Genomic DNA, 24,641 nt, shown 5'->3' with positions numbered 1-24,641 from the left:
CATTCCTGTTTCCACTGTTGTGTTGATCGCCCTGCAGGCTGGTCCCGTCCCTGCGGCCAGAGGGAGGGAGGAAGTGAGGGGTTCAAGTCTGCGGACCACCTAATTTTTTCCCTTTTGGACAACACTTTGTAGTGTTGTGTGCTTTAGGGTTAGGGTTAGGGGATCCCCACCACTGCCAGCTCTCTCTCTCTATATATCTCATAATCATGTGGTCAGACAGCATGGACTGCTGCTTGTCCTCTATTTTTCTTTCCTCTATTATATTTCTGCCACAAAGCGAGCTGCTGCGCTGACATCTAGACTGATCAGCTGCACCGTCGCCCCGCCCACAGCCAGGTAGGCCACGCCCGCCAGCCTTAGCTCCGCCTCAGAGCTGGGTCAGCCCTGTTTGGCCCATAAGGATTCTCTGGGCCCTCAGCAGCTGGAAACTGGCCGGGACAGCCGCACCGGGGAGCCAGCAGAGACCAGAGGAGATACTTTATATGGAAAAACCACCTGCATGTTTTCAGTCCATACTGACAATCTCAAATCATCTGTTTAGTGTTGCCTTCAGGGTTGTCACGTACACTCCTGTCCAGGAAGTTGCCCAGAACAGACAGTGGGTTTTTCATTTTTATTTATTTCACACTCGACCTTCATTAACATAACGCTAACGTGACTGAACCTGAACATAATCTCTAAATTTTTGTCCGAACCTGACCTGAGCAGACAGGTAACGATGGGCCCCATACTCTAGTTCCCACCCTGCAGGCAGACGGTTTGTTTACTTTTTGTTTATTTTCTGTTTACTACAGAGAGCTGTTTTCATTCTTTATTTCCATCTTGTTATTAAACGTAAAAAACATTGCCATGAAGGCTCCCAAGAAATCTTAAGAATGTTTAGGAATGACCCCTGACCCAGTGCAATCTCTGTTAAGTTTGATTTTCTTTTATGCATTTTTAAAATGTATTTATTTAATAAAGGCAAATGCAAATTTACAAAACAACCTCAAAACAACACCCGTCACTGATTTATTTTCCTCCTCAAAAAACAAAAAAGCGATCAAAATCATGAACGTATGCAATATTTCCAAAGTGAATCATCAATTATTTTTCATTACTTAGGTTTGTTTTGTTTTTGCTGTATTTCTCTCTTCTCCCCTATTTTATGGTTTATCTGTTTGTGAGCTTTGTCATCTTCTTTGTTCATGACTTGAAATAAAGATTTTTTTAAAAAGCCAAACGATCGTGAGTGGGGAAACATCGACCGGAAGTCGTGTTTGGATGCCGGCTCGCTTGACGCTGTCGACGGGCTTGCGCGTGTGGGTGTCCCGGGAGCGCGCACGCAGGAACTTCTTGTACTCACCGGGAGCGCGAGACATGACGTAAGTCGCTTGCCGCGCAGTGATGATGGCGGTGCGTGAACGCGCAGTAAAAGTAATGGCTGCTGTGGATCGGCGGGTGCCTAGCCTCGATGATTTCGTGGGTCAGAGCTGGAGCGCCTGGGCCGAGCGGACCGGCGTGACAGCGGCGGACGGTAAGGGAGCACTTTCTCGCCGGTATTGTCCACCGCCGGGCCGATTGACCGAGCGGCCGGGGTTAATTTTCGTGGAAACGGACGGCGGCGCTAACCATGTTACCCAAACAAAGACCCTGCCGGGTCCTAGCGCTGGGTGTTTAACACGGGGCTCTCTCTCCCAGGTCCTAGCGCATACGCTGTCTCCCGCGGGGGGGAAATAAGTGATAATTACGACTGTTTCACCGGTGTAGTGTGTGTTCATGCGGGTGTGACAGCGAAGCGAGCCGCCGCTGTGGGCAGGGAGGCGCCCGGTGTCAGTGAAGCCGCCCAGACAGCGGTGGCATCAGAGCGGAAGGAGGCTAGTGTGGACGGCCGGGCGACAGCAACTTCTCGCCACAGAGAGCTAGCTGCTAGCAAGCTAGCGTCGGGAGGCGGCTAGCGCTAGCATCGTTAGCATGCTAACCGTGCTAGCAGCGGGAGGATACAGACACCGGCGGCGGAGGAGGAGGAGGAGGAGGAGGAGGAGGAGTCCGATGCTGCTGCCACCATGTAAAATGTTGGCCCAGCCTTTGATAGCAGCCAGCGTTACTCCGTGTTCCCCTCGCCTCGTTTTGCACATTCACTTGGATTGCGAGCGACAGATGTGAACCCCATCCATGTAGGAGGAGAAACCCCATTTATGTGACTTCTGTCCCCCCAAAAAGTGTAACTAACCTGCCCTGCCCCGCTCGAAGTGTGTGTGTGTGTGTGTGTGTGTGTGTGCGCTCTATCATTGTCTGGCATCCCTCCAAGAAGTGCTACTCTTGTCTATAACTAAAATCTAATAAACTAATCTGTTCCCTGAGCCAGCAGCAGCAGCACTGGTTGCTTTAGATACGAGCTCAACGAAAAAAAAAAAATCAGGGCTGCACGATATGGATAACATCTCACACTTCGATCTTTATAAATATCTTGATAGCAATAAGGTATGACTAGGGCTTCACACTTATTTGAAATTTCAAGTGTAGCAACAGTGGAAATTGTGCGTTCTTCAAAAAAACAGCATAAATATACCAACTAGATGTGGGAAATGCAGTTACTTCAGAGTATTTTGTTGATCTGAACCGACCAATCCCTGTCTTAGGATAAACCCGAATCCTGATATTAAAATCATCCATACCGTTGCCTTTTGAGATATTAATGTCATGCACGTTCATATCTAGATAATGACATGGTAATGAAGTGCTACTCTTGTCTTGTAACTCCAATGTACTAAACTGTTCCCCGGCCCAGCAACAACAGCACTGGTTGCTTTAAGCCAATAGCCAGCCAATACCAGTGTGTCTGGCCTCACGTTTGTATCATGATCAGGAGATAATCACACACACACACACAGAGATAGAGATAGTTTCAGCCAAAGCCCTCAAATGATCAGATATTGCCATCAGCCCATATCTTTAGTTGTGCTATGGTTGCACTCACAGCCAGCCAAACAGGTGGCGTGCTTTCGGCAGAGCAGCAGCTATTTTCAGTCTAACCCACTGAAGACCCCATGAAAAGGGCTTAGTTTCTTGATGTGATGTATTTCCTGTTGAAACAGGAAGTTTGGGCGGGACGTGGTGCAGGGAAGGCTCATTCACATGTGCAAACCAACAGGCTCTCATGTTGGGAGAGAAACACGCTTTTATTTTGAAGGGATGAGGTAGATGAGAGAGGATGTTCAAAGATTTGTGAAGGTTTTTATTGGGTTAAATTTTAATGTAAGGCCACTAGTGCAGGATGATGTCACTGTTTAATATGCTTTGTTTTACAGGAAGTCTTACAGGAGGTCATTCCATGGGGACTTAAAGTTAGTAATGTCACACAATAACTAAACACTTAATCATGCTTGTAACTTACAAATAAAGCTAAGATACAGTCTTATATAAAGTTAACTTTCATTTAGGCAGAAGTGATCTGAGGTGCACAGTAACATTAACTTGACTCCATGTATGGAGCCTCCACACAGAACCATGATGTGACTGGTTGAGGCTGCGCAGGCAGCGGCCACTATCAGAGCAAGGCTCCACCGATACCGTCAGTTTGTAAAACGTCCTGTTGGCGCCGAGAAATTGGCCAAAATGACTGATGGGTCAACCTCTAATGCAGCAGCTACTGATCAGCTGTTCACTCTCCTTCATATGACGGAGTGGAAGGGCCTGTTTGTTCACGGCAAATGTGTGAGCGGGGTTGGGCTCTGATTTTAATGATGGATCCCATTTTCACTTTTCAACCCCCCCACCCTCCAAGCTCTGTGCAGGTCCTCTTACTGAGCATGTATGTGCTGTGTAATGTTATCTGAATCAGAAATACTTTATTGATCCCTGAGGGGAAATTGGGTCAGTCAGTTGCAGTTGCTCAGATTCTCAAGAGAAGAATTCAGTTACAAGAAATAGGGTGTGCATTATGTATGAATATGTGCATCAATCCCACTTGTGCATTACTCATAGTTGTAGAGAAGAGTATGTGCATTACGTATAAATGTGTGCATTAGTCCGACACAGTATTACAACAATAAATATAAGAAATTGAGCATTTCTAAAAAACTAAACCTATCTACACCATATATACACAGGGATGTTGCACTGTTGAATTGTCAAGTCCTGCAGTTAAATGGTTAAATTAACGGTTAAATAGTGCACAGTTATGCAGTCTGTAAACTGAGGCTATCTGACCCTCCACATTATTGCATTTTTACAGGGCCCGATGTGGAAGACTGCAGCAAGAATGGCAAGAAGGCTGCCGAGGCCATGTCGCTCAGCAAAGAGGGTAAGTAAGTCTGTGAGAGACAGTCGAGTCTGTACTTTCGAGTGTTCTGAAAACTAGAACATACAAACCGGTAGGGCGGGGACGATATGCTTATCCCCCTATTCTATATTTATTGTGATTCGATATTATGATTAATTGTGATTTTAATTTTTTGAATCCTCCTCTAGTTTGTGTGTGTAAAGTTTGATGAGGCTGTGATTCTCCTAGAGGTCACTAGAGGTCATTTTCTCCAGCGACGTCCAGTTGGACAAAAGTCTCTGCCTGCAGTGAAATGGCTGCTATGGGGGCCAACATCATCACACAGGAATCAAATGTGGCTCATTGAATCCACAAGAGTCTCAGCTTTCCAGTCAAAGCCAACTGATGCAGCTCCAAGACTGTTTAGGCCCCAGTCTGCACACACACACCATTTTACAACAGGCCACAAGAACACATGTGGACTGCAGGCTTTGGGGCCCAAACTGCATGGGATTAGCAGGAGGTGGGCGTGTCTGCAAAGGGGAGAGCTGTGGCTGCCCAGAGAACCCATTTTCATTCACACATCTGGAGGTCAGAGGTCAAGGGACCCCACTGGAAATGACAGTTTTTCCCTCGAAAAACTGTCGAACTTTTAGAGCGATATTTGGTCTTCTTGCCGATAAGCTAGCATCATATGCTTGGTACCAACAGATCCCTTAAGGTTGTCTAGTGTCATAATACTAGTATCTCTACTTTAAATGGATTCAGTAATAAAACAAATTGTACAAAAAAAAAAAAAGAATCACAATAGATAAGTGAATTGATTCCCTCCCCACCCCACCCCTGTAAACCAGTACCTTACTGCTTGTGTGTGTGTGTGTGTGTGTGTGTGCGCTGCAAGTGAGCCGTGGGCCTCGGTGTATCTGGTGGAGGTGAGTGGATGGGAGCTCTGGTTGGCAGAGCGGGGCTGAGGTGGCTTCTGGCAGCCGGCCTGGCTGTCTGCAGCAGCAGCTGTCCGACAGACGCTCCCCTCCGTGTGGGTGTGTGGGTGTGTTTTTCTCCTGTGCGTGTGTGTCTGTGTTACAGTGTGCAGCAGTGAAACCAATGGGAGTAGCTTGATAGCACGAGTGTGTGTGTGTGTGTGAACACCTTCCCACACTCATGCTGCACTCACATCATATACGAATCGCAGCCAAAATGACTTGATGGATAAAAGCTATGACTTGGATGTGTTCTGTTCACACATTTTGTACTTTTGGAGGCTGTAATGAAAGTTTTCTGGAGAGTTTTGGTTACCGGCGATCAGCTTTTAACACCAGCTGCACACGAAGTACGTCAGTGATGCATCTGAGTTCGTATTTTACTGCAAACTCTAAAGAGTGCCACGTCACCCACAAACAAAACAAAACAAAAAAAAAACCAACTAGTAGCTGTGTGCTGCCATGGTGTTTTTAAAACTGTGATCACAAAATGAGTTAGCAGTCATTTTGTTTGTTTTATTTGAGCACTATTTTCGAACCGTATTCATCATTTTAAAGAAGGGTTGAACTGAACTCCTCATTTCCTTTTATCAAGTCCAGTTGTACAGTAGAGTCACATATTTCGAGACACAACACAGGCAGAAACGTCTCAGAGGGCAGTCCTTGGATTCCTCTTGACGTCCATAGTTCTCATTCTTGAAGATAACAGGAATGAGCAGAGACATTCATCCACAAACACGCAGAAAACAAACAGAAAAAACAACTTCCACTGCTCACAATTAAGAGGACAAAAGGAAAGCATGGGAATTAATTTACTATCTCTTATTTCACAGCAGTTGGAAAAAATAAGAAATAACTGGGGACCATTTAGTCAGGAATATCCATGCAGATATATTTCATTATAAATGTAGTCTATTCAAAGGTGAAAGGTATATAGATATTGTATAGATATATTTTAGTATATTCTACTTAATTATACTCTCATAGGGAATGCAAAGTTTTTTTTGTATTGATCGACTTTATTCCGTTGCTTTTGTTTTAAAACATTTCTAAAGATATGTATTTCTCTATTCTAGTGTTTAGAGGTACACTTTTAGTCTACTATTGTTCCTGTGTAATGTGTAGACAAGCTGCTGCTGGAAAACAAGAATTTCCCAATTTGGGATCAATAAAGTACATCTATCAATCATGTAGGAAACATCCTCAAGTTTCTCCCATTGCTGTGTTACTGTGGGCCTGCAGCTTTAGCCAGGAGACTGTAATTATTTTGGCAATTTGAGGAAGGACTCTCAATAGAGACGCCTCACCATCTTCTGTATGTTCTGGTCAGCTGAGCGCATTTTGACGTGGGCATCTGCCCCGGACACTGCTGCTGCTGCCGTGTGTCCTCCTGGCCTGATGTGTATGTCTCCTCTCCTGCCAGACATGTCCATCTTCGGCCACTACCCGGGTCACGACGACTTCTACCTGGTGGTGTGCAGCCACTGCGGCCAGGTGGTCAAGCCGCAGGCCTTCGAGAAGCACTGCGAGCGGCGCCACGGGCCCCTGGCCAAGCTGTACGCCCGGCTGCGCTCGCCCACGCCGGCCCCCCAGCCCCAGCAAAGGCCTCGCCACGGCCACTCGCCCTCCCACGGGACCAGCGCCGCCTCCGCCTCCTCCTGGGAGGGACGGGGGCAAGGGGTGGGGCCACCGAGGTCCGCCCCGCCCTCCCCCTCCACCCCACCTCAGTACAGACACTCCAAGAGCTCTAAGGACGGAGTACGGTAAGAGAGGGAGTGTATGTGGGATTTGGAAAAGGGTTAATAAGCTGGAAAATCAGAAATACTTTACTGATCCCCAAGGGGAAATTGGGTCAGTTGCAGTTGCTCAAATTCTTAAGAGTAGAATTAAATTATTAGAAATAGAAAAAGAGGCAAAGAATATGTGCCTTACAGATTTGTGAAGAATATGTGCATTATGTACAACCAGATAATCTGGATCAGTAAACTCCTCACAATACCAGATAATCTGGACTGAACATCGGGACCGACCCAGGAACCAGACCAGATTTCTCCCCTGCTTGTCAGGAGGGATGAATCAGGGTTTAGTCAGCCCAAAACTCCTGTAATCTGAGCCAGTGCAGGGTGTATGGAGGAAACTGAGCTGGCTCCAAAAGCAGCGGTGCCTTTCTCTGCTTAAATGTTGTCTTCAGCAGTGCGATCACCACCTCGATGTTGATGACAAAATCCAACATCACAAAACAGACTAAAAATAAAAAAGATAAACTTAGTTCTTCCTAGCCACACTGTCCACAAAATCAACCATGCTGCCAAGCCTACAGCACCTGTTTGCACAAAAAAACCTTAAAGATGGATAGTGTGATACATTATTAATCATTAATCTTTTGCTTCTGATCCGCCTCCCCTCCCCGGCTTGCAGACACTCCCCGCTGGAGAAGTCGTCCCACAGCGGCCACTCGGAGTCGTCTGTCTTCAAGCCGCCGCCGCCCCTGGAGCCTCCGATGAGCTCCCCGCCTCCCTCCCTCAGAGACCCCCCCTGGCCCCACGGAGGCACGCCGCCCGGCCGGCCCTCCCCCAGCGACAGACCCCCCACCCAGAGGAAGGACTCGCCTCTGAGCACCGGGGTCCCAGGCCACCGCATCCCCAGACCCTACAACAAAGTGGCCTCCAGTGAGTATGGACCATACAGAGATTTCAAGTCAGAATCAGCAGCATTTGATTAATTTGACGTATTTCCTCTTGAAACTGGATATTGGGGCAGGATGTGATGCAGAGAGGGATCACTCCAAAAAAAGTTTATCTGATGGTAGCGGTGAGATTTCTGATCATATTGTTTAGAATTTGTACTTACACAAAAAAAACACTGTTTTCCAGGAAGTAAAAGTAATGGGGTTTTGATATAAAATATTGGGAAGTGTGACAGTGAGTTAAAAGCTATGCTGAACAAATAAGTTTTTTCAGTTGTGGTTCAAAAATGTTCACAGAGATCGTTGCATGTCTTCTAGCCTCGGGGAGAGAATTCCATCATTTTGGTGCACAGTTAAAAAAGGCTGAGCTGCAGATTTTCTTATTCATATGATAGGAATATAATAGGTTAAAAACAGACCAACATTGGGTAAAAACACAAGGATGGTAAAGAAAAAAATCTTAAGATAAAACATATCACCCAAAAGAAACTGATAGATGATAGAAGCAAAACTTCAGGTTGTCCTGATGAGGTGATTTCTTTCTCTTTCTCTTTCTTTTTAAATTTTTTTTTGTTGTCTTGTTGCCACTTCCAAGAGAGGCAGTGCTGCAGCCAAAAACCTGTTTCACAGCTTCACTGCGTTAGATGGTTTTCAGCCCAACTGCAGAGAAAACTAAAGCAGAATGAAAAACACTGAACAAACCAGGAAGGAAGACATCCAGAGAGAAACAGTCGCATTTTACTGAGATTTGTCTAACGAGGGGGGGTTTCACATAGAGGGTGAAGAGAAACATGGGGTGTAATCAGGGCTGGGTGATATGGCCTCAAAACAAGATCTAATAATATATATTCAAAACAATTTTTACATTCATTTTAACAACAATATTAACAGAAGTAAAACATTTTTCTCTTTTGGGATAAATAAGCTGAACTGAACTTCGCTTCTGGGGTCAAAGTGCAGCCAGCCTCGAAATATCTTTGTAAACAAAGTGTCAGGCCCTGCCATGGTGAAGTACAGTGAAATGTAACGTTCAGCTGGCTTTCTAGCTGCAAACAATGTCCCAAATCCAAGGATTTCATTTTCCTTTTAGATAAGTTGTTTTCTTCTAAATATTCCTCAAGAAAGTGTTCACCTCTCTGACATGGCATCGTGCACCGTAAGATTCACTTCAACAAATAAATAAATAAAAGTGCCTTCTCTTGAAAAAAATGTCTGACAAAATACTTTTGTAAACATAAATATAACATGACATGCTCTGTATAGATGAGGCACTAAAATACATGTGTCTTGTTAGCACAAACCTGGCTTAAACCCCGGCTTTTCCTCTGCATGCACAGGCTTCATATCTTTACTGATATGAAGTGCGGCTGCATTCTCAGTAGCTTTCCACTGGGCCCTTTCTTGTCTTATGGGATATGATGGGAAATTGATTCCACTAATGTTGGCTGCTTTTTCGTGGGTGTTTGTGGGCTGCTGCGGTCTTGTGCATCTCGTAGTGAACAACATTTCTCCCACTCTGCTGCTTGCCTCTGGTTGAGATGTTGAAATAAACTGGTCGTGCTGCTGCCTTCAGTTGCAGCAGCCTTTAAACAAACTCTGCAGCGGATCGTGGTTTGTTCAAGGAGGTCTGCCGGTTCCTGTGACGTCCAGTTTGACAAAAGTCTCTGCCTGCAGTGAAATGGCTGCTATGGGGGCCAACATCATCACACAGGAATCAAATGTGGCTCATTGAATCCACAAGAGTCTCAGCTTTCCAGTCAAAGCCAACTGATGCAGCTCCAAGACTGTTTAGGCCCCAGTCTGCACACACACACTATTTTACAACAGGCCACAAGAACACATGTGGACTGCAGGCTTTGGGGCCCAAACTGCATGGGATTAGCAGAAGGTGGGCGTGTCTGCAAAGGGGAGAGCCGTGGCTGCCCAGAGAACCCATTTTCATTCACACAGCTGGGGGTCAGAGGTCAAGGGACCCCGCTGGAAATGACAGTTTTTCCCTTGCCAAAAATTATCTCAACTTTGGAACGATATTTAGTCTCCTGGCTGGTGACCTGGCATGACATGCTTGGTCCTAACAGATTCCTTAGGTTGTCTCGTTTCATATGATACCATAATCTATACTTGAAATGGATTCAGTAATTAAAAAAAAAATCATGACACTTCAGTGAACTGATTTTTCTTTTTTCCACCACAAAACACAAGAACGAACATCAGTATTTGACCAAACATGACTTTTTCTCCTTTTGATAGCTTTCTTTGTATTAAAAAACAGCTGCGTACGGGTACGTGTTGGAGCTTGCAGAACACGCGTGGGGGGCGATAACGAACCTTCATCGAGAGCCCTTTTGACTTTAGTGAATTGAAGCTGTACCAACAGAGCAGATACATTTTGCATGAGTTTGGTTTATAAAAGTGGTGAAATCTTGTTTTTAAGGCTTGGTTCAATGTGTTGTTTGCCGTGGCTGAGATGCTCTGTGTGTGTTTGTGTGTGTCTTTCCTCAGGGAGAGAGTGTGACCTTGACAAACACTGCGGCGTCCTCGACCCTGACAGGAAGAAAGTCTGCACTCGCCTCCTGACCTGCAATGTAAGACCCCAAACACACCCTGTCCTCCTGCTGCTTCACTTTTTTTTTTTTTTTTTTTTAGTATTTTTCATCCTCCTTCACTCCCTCTCTCGCCTCCCTCTTGGTCTTCATTTCCGGCTACACCTTTGCGTCTTGCTTTCTCCGGCTGCTTCTCTGTAATTCAGTAAAAAAAAAAAAAAAAAAAAAAAAAAAGATGACAGAGGCTTTCATTTCAGAAGCCGGTCCCGTTCCGTCTGCATTTGACCCAATTAATACCCATCCACACAGACAGAGGAGGAAATTAGGTTGTGAGGTTGTGGTCTGTAGTTATGCAGACAACAGCAACAGCTCGCTCCTATTTCAAGCTCCCTTTTCAACACTGAGCACACACGCCGCTCTGAGAATTCAAGACAAACTAGTCTTGCATAGCAGGTGTGAGGGATCTGTCATAGGATAATGATTTCTCTCAGTTCCGCCATTTATTTGAGCTTGAATTGATGTTGGTTTTTCCCTGAGAAGCTGCTCTGAGCTGGACGTTTTGGCATTAAATTGACGAGTATTAATTAGCCGTCAGTAACCATCTTTCCGCTCGTTTCTTTTGGACCAGAAGTCTGGCAGCCCTTCCTGTGAGCGTGGGTTTGTTAGAAACTTGTTTTTTGGTGAGGAACTGTAGACTTGAACATGACTCAGCGTTTTTTTTAACACATCCAAATTTAATGTAGTCGTTATTGTCAGGGCTCATTCACACAGAATCCGGCATCCCAGCAGAAACACACTACACCCATTTACATTAAACGGGTGCCACACCCGTTCAAATGTGTGGAAATGTTAAGTATTGATGCGTTTTGGGTGCAGAATGTTAGTACGATGTGCTGCTGTTTAACTGTTGCACATTTATTATGCTAGCATCGATTAATTACTTTTGTGCAATGCATTTTTTTTTATCATTCTTTTAATTAACATTAATTTAGCGTTCTTTTATTTAAGTCTGAGTCAACATTTTATTTAGCTGTTAATGTTATTTTTATTTATTAGCTGTGACACCTTGTAATGTGAGTTTAACAGAATCAGAGGGTTAAATGAAAAGAGGAATGAAATGATAAGAAATACAAAAAGTAGTTTTGTAAAAAAGTGTATGTGTGTATACAAAAGTCTGTGCATTAAGTCTAAATATGACAACAGTAAATACAGATAAGAAACTGAGCACATATTTAGAGCGTGTTTACATGAGATGTTTGAGATATCACTCGATGGTTTAGGTCCATGAAATGAATTAATTATATGGACGGTATAAAGAGCACAGTGGTGTAAAATAATATCTGCTGTGGCTGCTGAAGAACAAAAAGTTGCTGCTGAAACGGCACTTTTTTTTTTTTTTTTTACATGCTGACAGGTGTGAAGACCTGTGGAGCAGGCGGCCAATTGATTAAATTTAAAAAAATAAATAAATAAAAACAGCTGCTTGTGGTTTGCAGATGCCCCTAATTTACATAAAGTAGCCTAAACCTCAACTTTATGCAAATGAGGAGACACTACCAGAATCCATTGCACGGCTGTTTACATAGACAGTGAATGGGAGGCGTTGAAATGACCTGATCCTGACACAAACCACGAGTCTGACTTATTAGATCTGCTGAAAACGCAGATTTCCTCCGCGCTGTTAGTGAGTGACAGATAAAAAAAAAAAAAAAAAAAAGGAGTATCTCCCGTGCCCACCAGTTATTTTGACAGCCGCTGTGGCTCCGGCTGCATAAATCTCTGACATGTTGAATGAAGTGGAGCAGATTTCTCCACAAAAGGATCTCAGGAGCCGTGTGACGACAGAAGGACTTGGTGAGCGGCTGCTTTCATGTGCCGATGAGTCAAACCTGCCTCCATGTTTCCTGTCTCTTGTACTTGCAAAGTGTCTGGATCGTGGATGGTTGTGACATCGTTTTTTGGGGGGCGGACGCCTGCCGACTGCTGGGCCGGAGAGTCGGCGTCCGTGGTTTACAGGAAGCCGCTTTTTACTCTGAGGCTCGGTCCTCAGGGTGGCGTCGTGCTTTTCGCTGATTTCTGACAAGATATGTCACGATATGTCAAACTTTTTCATCTTCTGCACTCCCAGGTTTACTCTAAATAAGCCCCGGACCCTCACTTGGTGCTGATTTTGCCCTAGCATAAAAAGATACATAAAACATATGTAAAATAATCACTCACACATACTTTTGTGTTATAGTGATGTCTGCTGAATTAACGCTTTTATAACCTGAGCAAAAAAGGGAAAAAGCAAATTAGCATGAAATTGCCAGAACACTATTAAAACAACGAAGAAGTTAAAAAAATTAGCAGAACAAAAGTGAGAAAATATGAAATACCAGTACCAATACCAAATATAAGACGGAAAATGAGCACAAAAAATCTAAATAAAAATTATGACCAAACTGTATGTATAAGGTATTAAAATGAGCTGTTTAAAGGTCAGATGTGTGATCCTGGACAGACGTCAGATTTCTGGTGGCTGCGTTCAGACGCCTTTCACAAGCATGTAAATTATAGTGCAAATTAAATTATCCCTCATTTTGCACTTACACACTGGTGGATGATGTAAAGCGCATGTGTAAACTAAAACCCTTTGAGACAGTTTGCGCTGTCATTTTATCACTGCATCAGAGTGACAGTTTGTTAAACTGTAGAATGCAACCTGAGATTTGATTTCTCATAAGCAAATCACCAGAGACTCGGCTCATAGTGTGCATATAGTGGTGTTTTATCAGAATGGCTTTAAATAGGGCCTACTTTCTTCAAGGTAAGGAAGTGTGGCTAATCAACAAACCTGCATGGGAAAGGGATTAAGGTCCTAAATTGGAAAAAGTGAATCATCGGTGACTGAAAAAGTGGAAGAAGTGGTGGAATTAAAAGCTGGCCCAGGATCAGAATGATAGAAATTGCAGTCATGTGCTCGTGCTCAGCGATCAGCGCTGCTCCTCTGAGTCTTTGTGAAATGGCTCCCGGCACAGGAAGAGCCCTTATATGGTCGCTGGTGTGTGTGAGGGAGGAAGTGAGTGTGAAAGGCCACATCCAGTCGTGTAGGGACAGGATGACCTGATTAACAGGAAACGACAGGAGAGACGGGAGAGAATCAGAGGAAAGCGCTTTCCTTCTCTCAGATGGCGGCTGTGGAGGTGAACCACGACTCAGCTGCTGAGTGTGTGTGTGTGTGTGTGTGTGTGTGTGTGTCGTCTTCACTTCCACCTGCTCAAGGAAGCACATCCATGATGAACTATTTATTTTGTCATCATACATCATGATTTGAGTCCTGAAAATAGCCCCAGTTCTTCTTAAATAAATGATGCACACAGTTTCTACTTCATAAAAGAACGTGCCACAGCAATCTCCACAACACCGTCCAGTGCCGAAAACTGCAGTTCTTACAGAGATTGACACTCAATCCCAGCTTGGGTTTTCCTGTGGTGTTCCTCATGGTCTTTGTGTCCTAATGTGGTTTTTTTTTTAGGGATGTCTGACCATTTTTATTAATTCTCGAGTGCTCAAAAATGGTTAAAATTGCACCAAATCTGTGTAACAACTCATAATTGAACATGGGAATGGCTTCATATACTTCGATCATACTGTTCTAACCCTCATACACTCTAAATAAATTTTAAAAAATAACCAAAACACAATGTTAATTACAGATTTATGACTGTAATAACTTGACACGCAGAGCTGAGCTGCATGCCTGATGTCGGTGCTGTTTTGGATCTGGAGGCAGTTAAAATCTCTGGAAACCAAGGACTCTTCTGGCTTATCACTGTGTTTAATATTTGGGTGGCTCAGCCAATTACATTAACAGTCTGCTAAGAAAGAATTTTTTTTTGGAGTCATTGTGACGCAGCCTGTTAAATGTATGAAGCTGGCAGCTCATAAACAGCGTGAGTTTTCAAACAATGAAGATTTAATCCTGCTAAGTGCAGAGAGGCTGCTGCTGAACTACAGCGCCCACAATAACTCACCGCACCTGTGACTGCACATGCTGCTGCTGACACACACACAGCAGACACACACACACACACACACAGCAGACACACTGTCGGACACGTCGCTGCAGTATATCAGACGGAAGTTTAACAGTCAGCTGATATTGTGCCAGAAGTTTACATTAACATAAAAAAGAATAACTGTGCTTACTGTAAAACACCAGTAACAAGCTGTCATTAACTCATAGACATTACAGCGTATGACGTCCACAGCTCTCTTCTGTAACCTGCAGAGGTTTTAGCCGTGTTGCCTTCAGGTGCAGCAGGTTAAGGCTGTGGTGTGTTTTACCCCCTCAGATCCACTCCATCCACCAGCGGAGGAAGGTGGTCGGCCGCAGTAAGAACTTTGACCAGCTGGTGGCGGAGCTGAAGACCAAGGTCCGGGAGAAGGGGGCCCAATCCCTGGAGGGAGGCCCCTCTGCCGGACGATCCCCGAGCCCAGAGGCCCCCAGGGAGCCGGCGGGGGCCCCGCACTGCAGGAGACCGCTGGCCAGCCTCCCGGCCTTCAGGTTGGTCCTTCATGCCGAGTTCACACACTACCTGACGGGGCTGGGCGACAAAATCAGATATCACACCATCTTTGGCCAAATACCTCCTGCTGTAGTTTGTTGGTTGCAGTTTCTCTCACAACGTGTCAGGATTTGTATTCCCACATTGCTTTGAGAGAGTCTCATGAGACTTTAAAACCAGATCTGAACTTCACTTTAAGTCGCTGTCATGAGGATGAAGTTGCAGTGATGTGGTCTCTCTGATGGTGACGAGTTTTTTCTCAGTTGAAAAGCCCAGCAGCTGCTTTTTGTACAAACTGCAGGTGAGACAAATCAGAATTGCTGTAATGAAGCTTAGAAAAAGGTTTAATGAATGGAGGACTTTTTCCAAATCATAATTTTGCATGTCTAATATCTAATAGACGAGTACTGATGAAATATTTTTGTAATCACTGAAGTGTTCATTTTTCGTTCTGGTCATAAGTGACCATAAATGACCTTTTCTAGTGTCAGCATTAGAGTTTGACTGATAGGGAACCAATTATTGGCCTTTTATGAAAAATCAGAACTCGTCCAGTCAGTGTCCACAGATATGATGCAGGTTGATTGATTACGTATTTCAGAATTCAACATTATGGTTGTTTGTAAGAAGCCCTTAACTTGAATTGATTCATTTGGATCAGGTTGAACAGGAGTAATTGTCTTATCTTAACATAAAAAGTAAAATAAAATTCTGCAGCTGGACATTAAATGCTTAATTTTAATTTTAATTAAATACTGGCAGAGATTATGTAAGTGTTTACCTTTTAAAAAAAAAAAAAAACAATGGCCCAGTCTCCTTGTTGGTTTCAGGATCGATGATTGATTGAATTTGTTTGTTTTGCAGTCGGCCCAGAGCGCCATCGGAAAGCGCCCCGGAGGAGGAGAAACAGCGGCTGGACGAGGGAGGCCCCCGCGCCGCCTCGCCACTCGTCCACGGGCGAATCTCCAGCGACGAGAGCGAGGGAGAAGGACTGGAGGACACCGTCGAATTCCCGTCTTCTGTGTCGCATCCCAGACCTCTGGCGGTAAGACAGCAGGGGGCTCAGCAGCAGAATCAATCTGAGCGAAGCAGCCATGCAGCGCTCTTTACGTCAGGAGGTGCAGGGCATCTGGGTAGCACTCAGAAATGTTCTGGACCGGGGCCCATACCGCTACTCAGCCAGTTTCACTCACAGCTTCCACAAAGTATAAAGCAAATAAAATATGCTATTTTCCCCTTTTTATAATTAGTAATGAAATAAGAAATACATCTTCACTGCCAAACAAAAGCAAAGAAACAGTTTTCTCAGATTTTTCTCTCAAATTTATGAGTTTAATCTCAGAGAATTTCTGAAATTTTTCTTGCCAATTTGTGACTTTCTAATCTCAGTATTTGAGTTTTTTTCTCACAAATTTACAACTTAAATCTCAGATTTTTTTGCTCAAGGACCCACATGTGACTTGACTTTGTGAAGCTCGATCAGCCTCACACTGCGGACGCTGCTGCTGGCCGTGTCTCAGGCCTGCAGCTGATCCCCTCAGCAGATTCTGCTCTGACATGGGATTCAGGAACAAGGAGATCCTGCTGATCTGAGCCCAGAATCAGCAGATTGTTTTCTTCTGAATCGGCCCAAGTCACAGCAACGTCTCTTCAGAGTCCAGATGCTGAGGAGGAGGTTGGGGTTCTGGACTCAAACCAGCAGGATTTCCTTCAGACTGGATCCCACAGGAGAGGGAAAAACTAGCTTTCACTGTTTTTTTTTTTTTTTTTTTCTTAAAAAATGTACCACTTTCATTTTGGAAATTGTAAATTTGAAAAATGTTTTTTCTTCAGAATTTACCTCACCCCATCTTGCATTTTTTTCTCTCTACAGTGGCTCTAATATACTGTTGGAAAATTTTAACATTCATAGTACACATATTTAACACTGAATCCTAACAGATGATTTAAACAAAAATCCATTTTCATATCTGTTACTGTAACTTTCTGGAAGCTGGTGGTGTTTTTTTTTTTTTTTCTTGCCGCTCCTGTCAGCTTACATAAATCCCCTAAGCTGTAGTAACATCACAGTTCGTCAAAGTGGAGTGTGATTTCTCTGTGACACTGAGGCGGATGTGGAAGTGACACCGCTGCCGCTGCTGGAGCAGAAAACCTTTTTATATATACTTTATTTTTCAATGATTATTCACAAATCTGCAGCTTAACTGCTTCCACACTTACATTTCATGTCAAAACATGTTTTTAAAATAAAGAACAGGAAAAAAACAACACAAAACAGAAAGACACAAAATTGCTCAAAATCCAATACCAAAATAAAAAAAAGCCACAAAAGAAAGATGTGGCGAATTAATTGGATACTGCTGATATTTTGTGCCTTCAATTCATATATACGCATGCATACATGTATACATACCCATCGAAATACACACAGTAGGTCTACCCATACACAGTATACAATACATACCACTTGCAGGGAGTACCAATGGCCTAGTAATCTCTTTGAAAATGAAAAAAAAATAATATTGACCTTCTGATTCCTTTTGATAATGTGGTTATAATTTACAGTCATCTAAAATCCACCTTTTCCATATTCCTTATTTTGTGAGTTATTTTTTCTATAAGTTCAACTTCTCTAATCATAATTTTCCATTTTGTTATATCTCAAGATTCTAAATAGATCATTTTCGTCTTGATTAAGACCGGTTGGAGGTTTTCCCAACATGATATGGAGCAGAACACTTGAGAGGCAACTCTTTGTTGTAAAAGGCGTCTTGCAAGCCTTTTTTTTTTTTTTTTTCTTCCTGTGTAGATGTGTTCGTTCGGCAGCCGCGCGGTCGGTCACGGCGTCTACACGTTCGACAGGAGGCTTCACCACCTGAGGTCGGCGCTCAGCAGCATGCTGGAGCAGCACATCAGCGCCCACCTCTGGAAGTAAGACACCGCAGCTCACACCCACCACATCACAGCTGAGTTCATCTCACAGCAAACAGGGAGTTAAAAATGACATTTTCAAGCAGATTATCAACTAATACTGGATTGGGGTAAAGACGTGAAAGATACCCTGACAGGTGAGGAACACGCACTGATCAGGTTTCCAGGGCCGATTCTGATCGACTGACTGATAACTGATCTCTTACCCTGGCTTCCGACTGTCATGGATTTTTTAAAATCTCATTATTCAGGCCTTTGAAAAAACAGGAAATTAAGAAAAATCATTGAAAGTTTTAGGCAATTACTGACATACTGACATACAGCATTTAGCAGCTGAAATTTATTTTATTTTTATTTTCATTTCAGTTTCGATGGAGCAATTGATACAGCAGTTGGCCAGTCTTTTTGGATGTGAATAACAAGTAATATAGTGACTAAGTACTTGTTTTCTCTAACTGAGTAGTGTCCAGTTAATCTTCTTTTTAAGGTGTTTCTTTTTTTTTTGCATTTACCAGTGTTTCTGGACTAATACCTCAGTGGCTGACTGTGCAGATTTGACTTGGTGAGCGTGGTTAGTAGGAGAAATGCGGCTACACCGATCTGTCAGAACAGGCGGAGTTACGGGAGATCTCGCTGGTTTGTGTTGGATCGTGAAGGTGGTGCTCGAAGGGACTGGATGACACCTCATTGAAAACAAATTGGAATGAACGTACACAGACACAACAGATCAGTGTGGCCACTTCCCTAACGTGTCCGGCTGTTATGGAAATCAGCTTTTCACCATTAGTTTACATATCCTGTTTTAACTGCACACCAGCTACCGATGACTTACAGTTTATAGAACATTTATCAGCCGATGGAGGTGGGAGGTCAAACCCGCCCGCCCTCCACCAACGCCCAGGCCGGGGTTCTACGTCATGTTCTCCTCGGACTGGGAGCGCTTGCAGAGAGGCCACGGCGAAGCTCACTGCTTAGTCACCAGCAGATGATGCAGATGGCGGCGTTCTCTGTTTCCCAGAATAGGATTGGGGAAGAGTCGGTCAAGTTGGCTGCAGAATGAAAAGCGATTTTTCCCTAGAATGAAAATCTGCTGCTGACGATTACTGGGCTGTCGACTGGCCAGAGTAAGAGCAGACTGTGAGGATTAGCAGCTTGCTCAGCCCTCAGGCCGCTGGTTATGTCATGGCTATCGATTACATATGTTGTGCTGCAGAATGGATCGGTGCTACACTGGTTCTCCTCTAACCTGAAAAAAACAAAACAAAAAAACAAAGCAGTCGGCCCAGAGAGTCTCATTTTGCTCCGACTCTTTTCTGAGTATCAAAGTTTAACCCCTTAGCTGGCCAACTTACCGTGTTTCAGAGGCACCGTTTTAAAGCTCGAGTGAAGACACTGGTATCATATGAAAGCAGACGCACAGTGAAACGTGCACACACACACTCACACACATACACACTCTGACAGTTTCCACAACAGAGTGCTGGCTATCCAGTTGCATGGATTTTTCTGTGGTGTTCCTCAAGGTCATATTGCTCTAATGTGGTATTTTTGACCATTTTTTATTCATTCTGAAATAGTCAAAAATGGTTATATTTTGCACCAAATGTGTGTAACAAATGGTATCAACCAATCTTAATCTTCAGGTTCCCAGCTTTCAGATGATGTTCACCTCTTCTGTTTGGCCTCTACTGTTGACCTTCTATTTCCCCCTGAAGACCCCCTGCCCCCCTCGCTGAAATGGGTCTAAAGAAAGGGCCGGAATGGCAAGGGCTTAATATTCAGGTCTGTGTTGCTGTGATTTACTGAACAGAAACAGTTTTTCTGACCCAGATATTGTTTGTTTGTTTATTTTTCTTTCAATCCAGGAAAATACCTCAAGCCACAGACCTTCAGTCTCAGAGTCCCGCAGCCAAGACCATCAGCTCCTCCCCCTCCTCTTCCTCTTCACCACATTCTAAGGTCCGCACTGGAAGTCACATCAGCTCCTCCCTCAAAGCTTCCTCCTCCTCCTCCTCCTCCTCCAGTCGCGGGCCAGGGAGACCCCAGGCTGCTGGTCAAGTGGAGAACTCGGGGAGCGGCGGCGGCGGCGGGGGTGGAGCCAGCGGCGGTCATCTGGTGTCTGCAGCGAAAGTGGCGGCGGGCCGTCAGGTTGGCCCCGGGCGGCCCAAGAACCCGGTGGGACGTCCCAGCAAGCAGATGCTGAAGCTGCGGGAGGAAGCCGCCGCCGCCGCCGCCCTGCGCAAACGCAAGGCGCCGTGCCAGGAGGGGGAGCACTCGGGCCCCGACAGGAACTGCATCATCCTCCAGGACCGGGGCCGCCCACCCTCTACCACCTCCTCCTCCTCCGCTAAGGTGGCAGCCCCCTCACCCCTCCCACACGGACAGACCAACGGGACGCTCTCCCCCGGGAGCAAGCCCCGCCCCCAGCCCTCCCCCTCGGAGTCCCATTCGCCGGCTGCCACGGCGGTGTGGACCTACAGACGGACACACCTTCCTCCTCCTCCCCCTCCACCACCTCCAGGCCACTCGTCCCCCCCCGACCCCTCCTCTGCCTCCACCAACTCCCACGGCCGGGGGGGCGGGGGCGACTCAGGACTGCACGGGCGGGGCAGCGGGAGGGGCTTTGAGCACAGGGGGCTGGTGAAGAAACGCAAGGGGGGCGACAACGGGGAGCACTCGCCCCCCTCCAAGCCCTCAGCGCACCGCCTGCCCTCCTCCACCTCTTCTTCCTCCTCCTCCTCCTCTTCCTCCTCTCCTCGCTCCAACTTCTACCCCTGGAAGGACAGTAAAGGCGGGGCGCTGGCTGGGGGGGGGGAGAAGAAACTGGGCACACAGAAGGTGAGTGTGAAAGGCAGGGAACAGCAGGGGGCGCTGCAGCTTCAGCTCGGTGATGGATAGGGATGGGAGCTGGTCATTGAAGCTACAATATGCAACTTATCTCTCTGAGACAGGAAGTGGTTTGTTAGTCCCGCCCACCTCCCCCTCAGTTGGTCAAGCTCCCTGTCAGTCAAACTGAGGCTCAGGTAGCATCGCTCACAGGTGTTGAAGAAGCAGCTGATCGGGTGCAGTGATCGAGACGCTTCACCAGGCCTGTTCTCCTCAACATGAATGATGTGGGTCTGAATATGACAGCATTCTGACCAGCAGCTCAGAGCTCAACGTGTTTTCAAGGATGCAAAACGCACATTTGTTTGGGATTCGTTACAGACGCTCTCTCCCAGCTGACTGGTGAGTAGGGTTGCAAAGGTGCGGAAAATTTCTGGTAAATCTCCGGAAACATTCCGGAAACTTTCCATGGGAAGTCCAGCTGGGGAATTTTGGAAATTTTGTTTTGTCATAAGCAGACATGCGTGCAAACTAATGACATTTTTGACTTTGACTTATTTTGAGTAGATTTTTTTTTCTCAGTCCTTCAAGATTGATGGTGGGTAAATGAATAGAAATAGGCTCAATGAACAGATGAACACGCCTCAGTCAGCAGCTAAATCAAACTATAACCTACATTCTTATATAATAACTGTATTTGTATGAAAACTGGCGAGCAGAAGAACCAGCGTCACAGTTGAGCTAGCTAGCACCATGATAGACAGCCTCTTAAATAGCTACTGTGTAAACACATTTTGACTAATTTTTTGCAGTTAAACTTTAATACCATCGGTCAAATATATTTACCCCAATGATATCATCAAAACCGTCTTTACTGGATGTCGTCCGTGGGCTAAACTGGAGGCCGAGTCGTGTGGCTTGGCTGTGCATGGGTGTGAGGAACGCATAGTGCAGGGAAGAAACTCAACTGAATTTGCATTAAATCTGGTTGCTTCAGAATCAGAGTCAGACAACTTTATTTATCCCCTAGGGGCAATTCGGTTTAGTGATTATTATTTAACCAGGATTATGCTCCAAGATGGTTTTTCTTCAACTACATTAAGTTGCTGCAATAGGCTAACATGCAATTTTGCAAATTTCCAGATTATTGCTGTAAATTCCTGTTAATTCCCATATATTCCCATTAATTCCCATGGAAAGTTTCCAACTTTGAAAATTCCCGGAATTTATCCCTACTGGTGAGGCTTCTTTGTTGTTTGTCAGTCGCTGCTTGTTTGCTGGTCTGCATCCACTTCATTCATTTAGGAGAAGAAAGGTCTGGGTGAAGTCCTCACTCCTGAAACAGAGAAGGAGCTGACAGGTCAAATTTGAAGCATCTTTAACACTCATATCAACACCTTCCTAAAATAATTGCCCAAGTCATTTTTTCAGGTTTTTCAGGAGACACAAAAAACTTCACCAGAAATTTACTGTATGATATTTATTGATAATTTCACTCAAAAAGGTTATAAAAAAGATGACTACTGACATACTAAAAACAATGTCAGTCAATTATGTCACATAACAGAAATAAATGACTTAGGCAAATTTCTGAACATGCCTTTGTTGACTTAGGCAATTGTAATATGTTATATGCCAAAGTTACACTAAACCTGATCACTTACCAACTGAGGATGAGCCCTGGATCATTGAAATAACTTCACTGGCAGAGAACATTTTTTTCTTCTTGATACCGCCGCCATCTTGAAACACTTAAAATAGCCTAAAATTGCCTAAATAATGTAAAACTGCCTAAGTCACATTTTCTTTTGGCTTAGGCAAAATAAAACTGCCTAAGTCACAGTTTTGACATGATTCAGGGGTAGAATGGCATGATCTGTTCAGCTGAGGATGCTGGTGATTTTACCAGAGGTGGCCAGCATCAAGAGGAGATGATTTAGGCAAAAAACATTTTTGACAAAAAATGGCGATTATTTTAGGAAGGTGTCGATATGCAGCAACAAATTGCTCATCATATAGGTAAGAGCCTGAATTATCACTTAAACATGTGGCCATGCACCAATAGACTGTAGCTCTACACCAGGTGGCAGCCTATACTTTGTTTTTTAAGAGCCTCATCATCACCCAGGGCTCTGGAGTCTGCATGGCTGTCGCCTTGTGGAAATTCACTCCACAGTAGCCGTGTGCTTGGATAGAAACGGCGACATGGACGTAACATGGGGATTTCAAAATAAAGGCGCATTTTTAAGATGACAATATGGATTGAAATTTTCACTTAGCATCAATAGTATTGTATTGTTGATCACTAAACGGATGTATCGCTCCTGGTCGATGGACCGTTACAGCCCTGCTCCATAGTGCACACTCAGATGTCTGGCAGGATTTCGATAATGCAAAAGAGAGATGGACACACTTTTGAATTTGTAGGCCTGGCCCTTTCCAGGACTGCAGTAATGTGGAGTGTAAGATTATCTACCGCAGTTACGATGTGAAAAAAGTTGCATATTGTAGCTTAATTATTTCAGAATGTCTGGAAAAGTCTGGAATCACATGGAAATCAGATTACTTAAATACAATCACCACCAACAGCCATGCATGCAGACAGAGAGCCATGTTTCTTAGTATCGTACAAGACACTGCAGCTGTACTGCTGCTACATGCACACACACACACACACACACTCTGCTGTCCAGTTCAACAACCAGAGAGCCATGCTGCTGCTTTTGGATTTTCCGACCAGAAGCTGATTTCTTCAGGAGGCCTCCGAGCAAAATGTGGAGGATTCACTCAGGAGATCTGGGAGCTCAGCCATTTGATTCCACACTTTGCTGACAGTGTTTCAGTTTCCTTTTGTTTTTTTGTTGTTTTTTCCCTGCAGTTTCTAAGTGATTGCGCACTTGTTGCTAAGACAAAAGTGAAACCTGATTTTCTCCTGTCTTTTCCTGCAGCCAAAACTGCACCATTAAGTGTGCCTGCCTTACAAGCCACTATGAGGGAGCCAGCTCTGCTCAGTCTTAAGACTGTGGCAACAGGACTCAACACGTGTTCTGTGTGAGTGTGAGTGTGTGTGTGTGTGTGTGTGAGTGTGTGAGAGAGAGGGTGTGTGTCAGGTTGTGTTTGTTTGGAATCAGACCTGTGTGTGTGTGTGTCTGTCAGTGTTTTGTCAGGATGAATGTCTGAGGGAGAAACAAACGGGTGGGTGGGGAAACGAGTTTCGGTGTATGGATTTAGAAATACCTCAAGACCATCCGGTTATGCTGCTAAATGAAATATGTTGGTTTATAAAAATGGATTAAAAATGTCCTTTACACTTGGATGCGGTGACTTTTCGTTTTTTAATTTTATTGCAGGTCATTAAATTCCTAATATTGTGTGCTGCTGTTGCTGATTCAGACTGAATTCAAATGAATATTTCAACAGCAACAAACACCAGAGCTGTCTGGGATCGCTCACCTTGCAGAGGTCTGCTTTGATTTGGTTCAAACCTGGTTCACCTGGCCTGTTCCTCACAGGTGAGCTGCCAGCCACCAAAATCAAACCCAAAACAAAACAGGAACTTGGTGTGAAATTTCAAAATGAAAGCAATTCAGAACAATAATTGGACCTTCTACTCTTTAAGACAAAGAATGAAGTGAAAACATGGGACACATATGAGAAGGGATCTCCTTTGTGTGGAAACAGTCTTAGGGAAAGTCTCCCCTGCTTACCGCACAATTAGACTTGGATCTCAGATCTCAGCTTCCTTTTTCCCCTCACGGCCCGCCTGTAACTCTGAAGCACGAGCGATTGCAGAACACAGAGAGGGATATTATAATACTTTTAGGATATAGTACATAGAGAGGATATTGTATAATTATATGAATATGATAATAGATATTATAT

General features: G+C 44.6%; 2 protein-coding genes across 2 annotated transcripts in view; one reads left to right on the top strand and one right to left on the bottom strand.

The window, feature by feature from the left end:
• The window catches only part of LOC115359332 (NACHT, LRR and PYD domains-containing protein 14-like), a gene marked incomplete at its 3' end in the record, with an annotated part of 845,616 nt that overhangs the window by 703,249 nt on the left and 117,726 nt on the right, over positions 1-24,641 (bottom strand). The window lies entirely within an intron of this gene.
• atxn7l2a (ataxin 7-like 2a) lies at positions 1,360-24,032 on the top strand. The gene is made up of 10 exons (XM_030051761.1): positions 1,360-1,516; positions 4,217-4,285; positions 6,647-6,986; positions 7,642-7,892; positions 10,412-10,494; positions 14,790-15,001; positions 15,867-16,047; positions 17,812-17,933; positions 19,799-20,771; positions 23,708-24,032. The coding sequence occupies exons 1-10, from the start codon at positions 1,387-1,389 to the stop codon at positions 23,723-23,725; spliced, it is 2,379 nt and encodes a 792-aa protein (XP_029907621.1). The 5' UTR covers positions 1,360-1,386; the 3' UTR covers positions 23,726-24,032.

The sequence above is a fragment of the Myripristis murdjan genome, chromosome 5 (assembly GCF_902150065.1).
Source record: "Myripristis murdjan chromosome 5, fMyrMur1.1, whole genome shotgun sequence".
Classification (NCBI taxonomy): domain Eukaryota; kingdom Metazoa; phylum Chordata; class Actinopteri; order Holocentriformes; family Holocentridae; genus Myripristis; species Myripristis murdjan.
The sequence above is the reverse complement of the archived record's forward strand: the minus strand, read 5'-3'. Positions and strand labels throughout refer to the sequence as shown.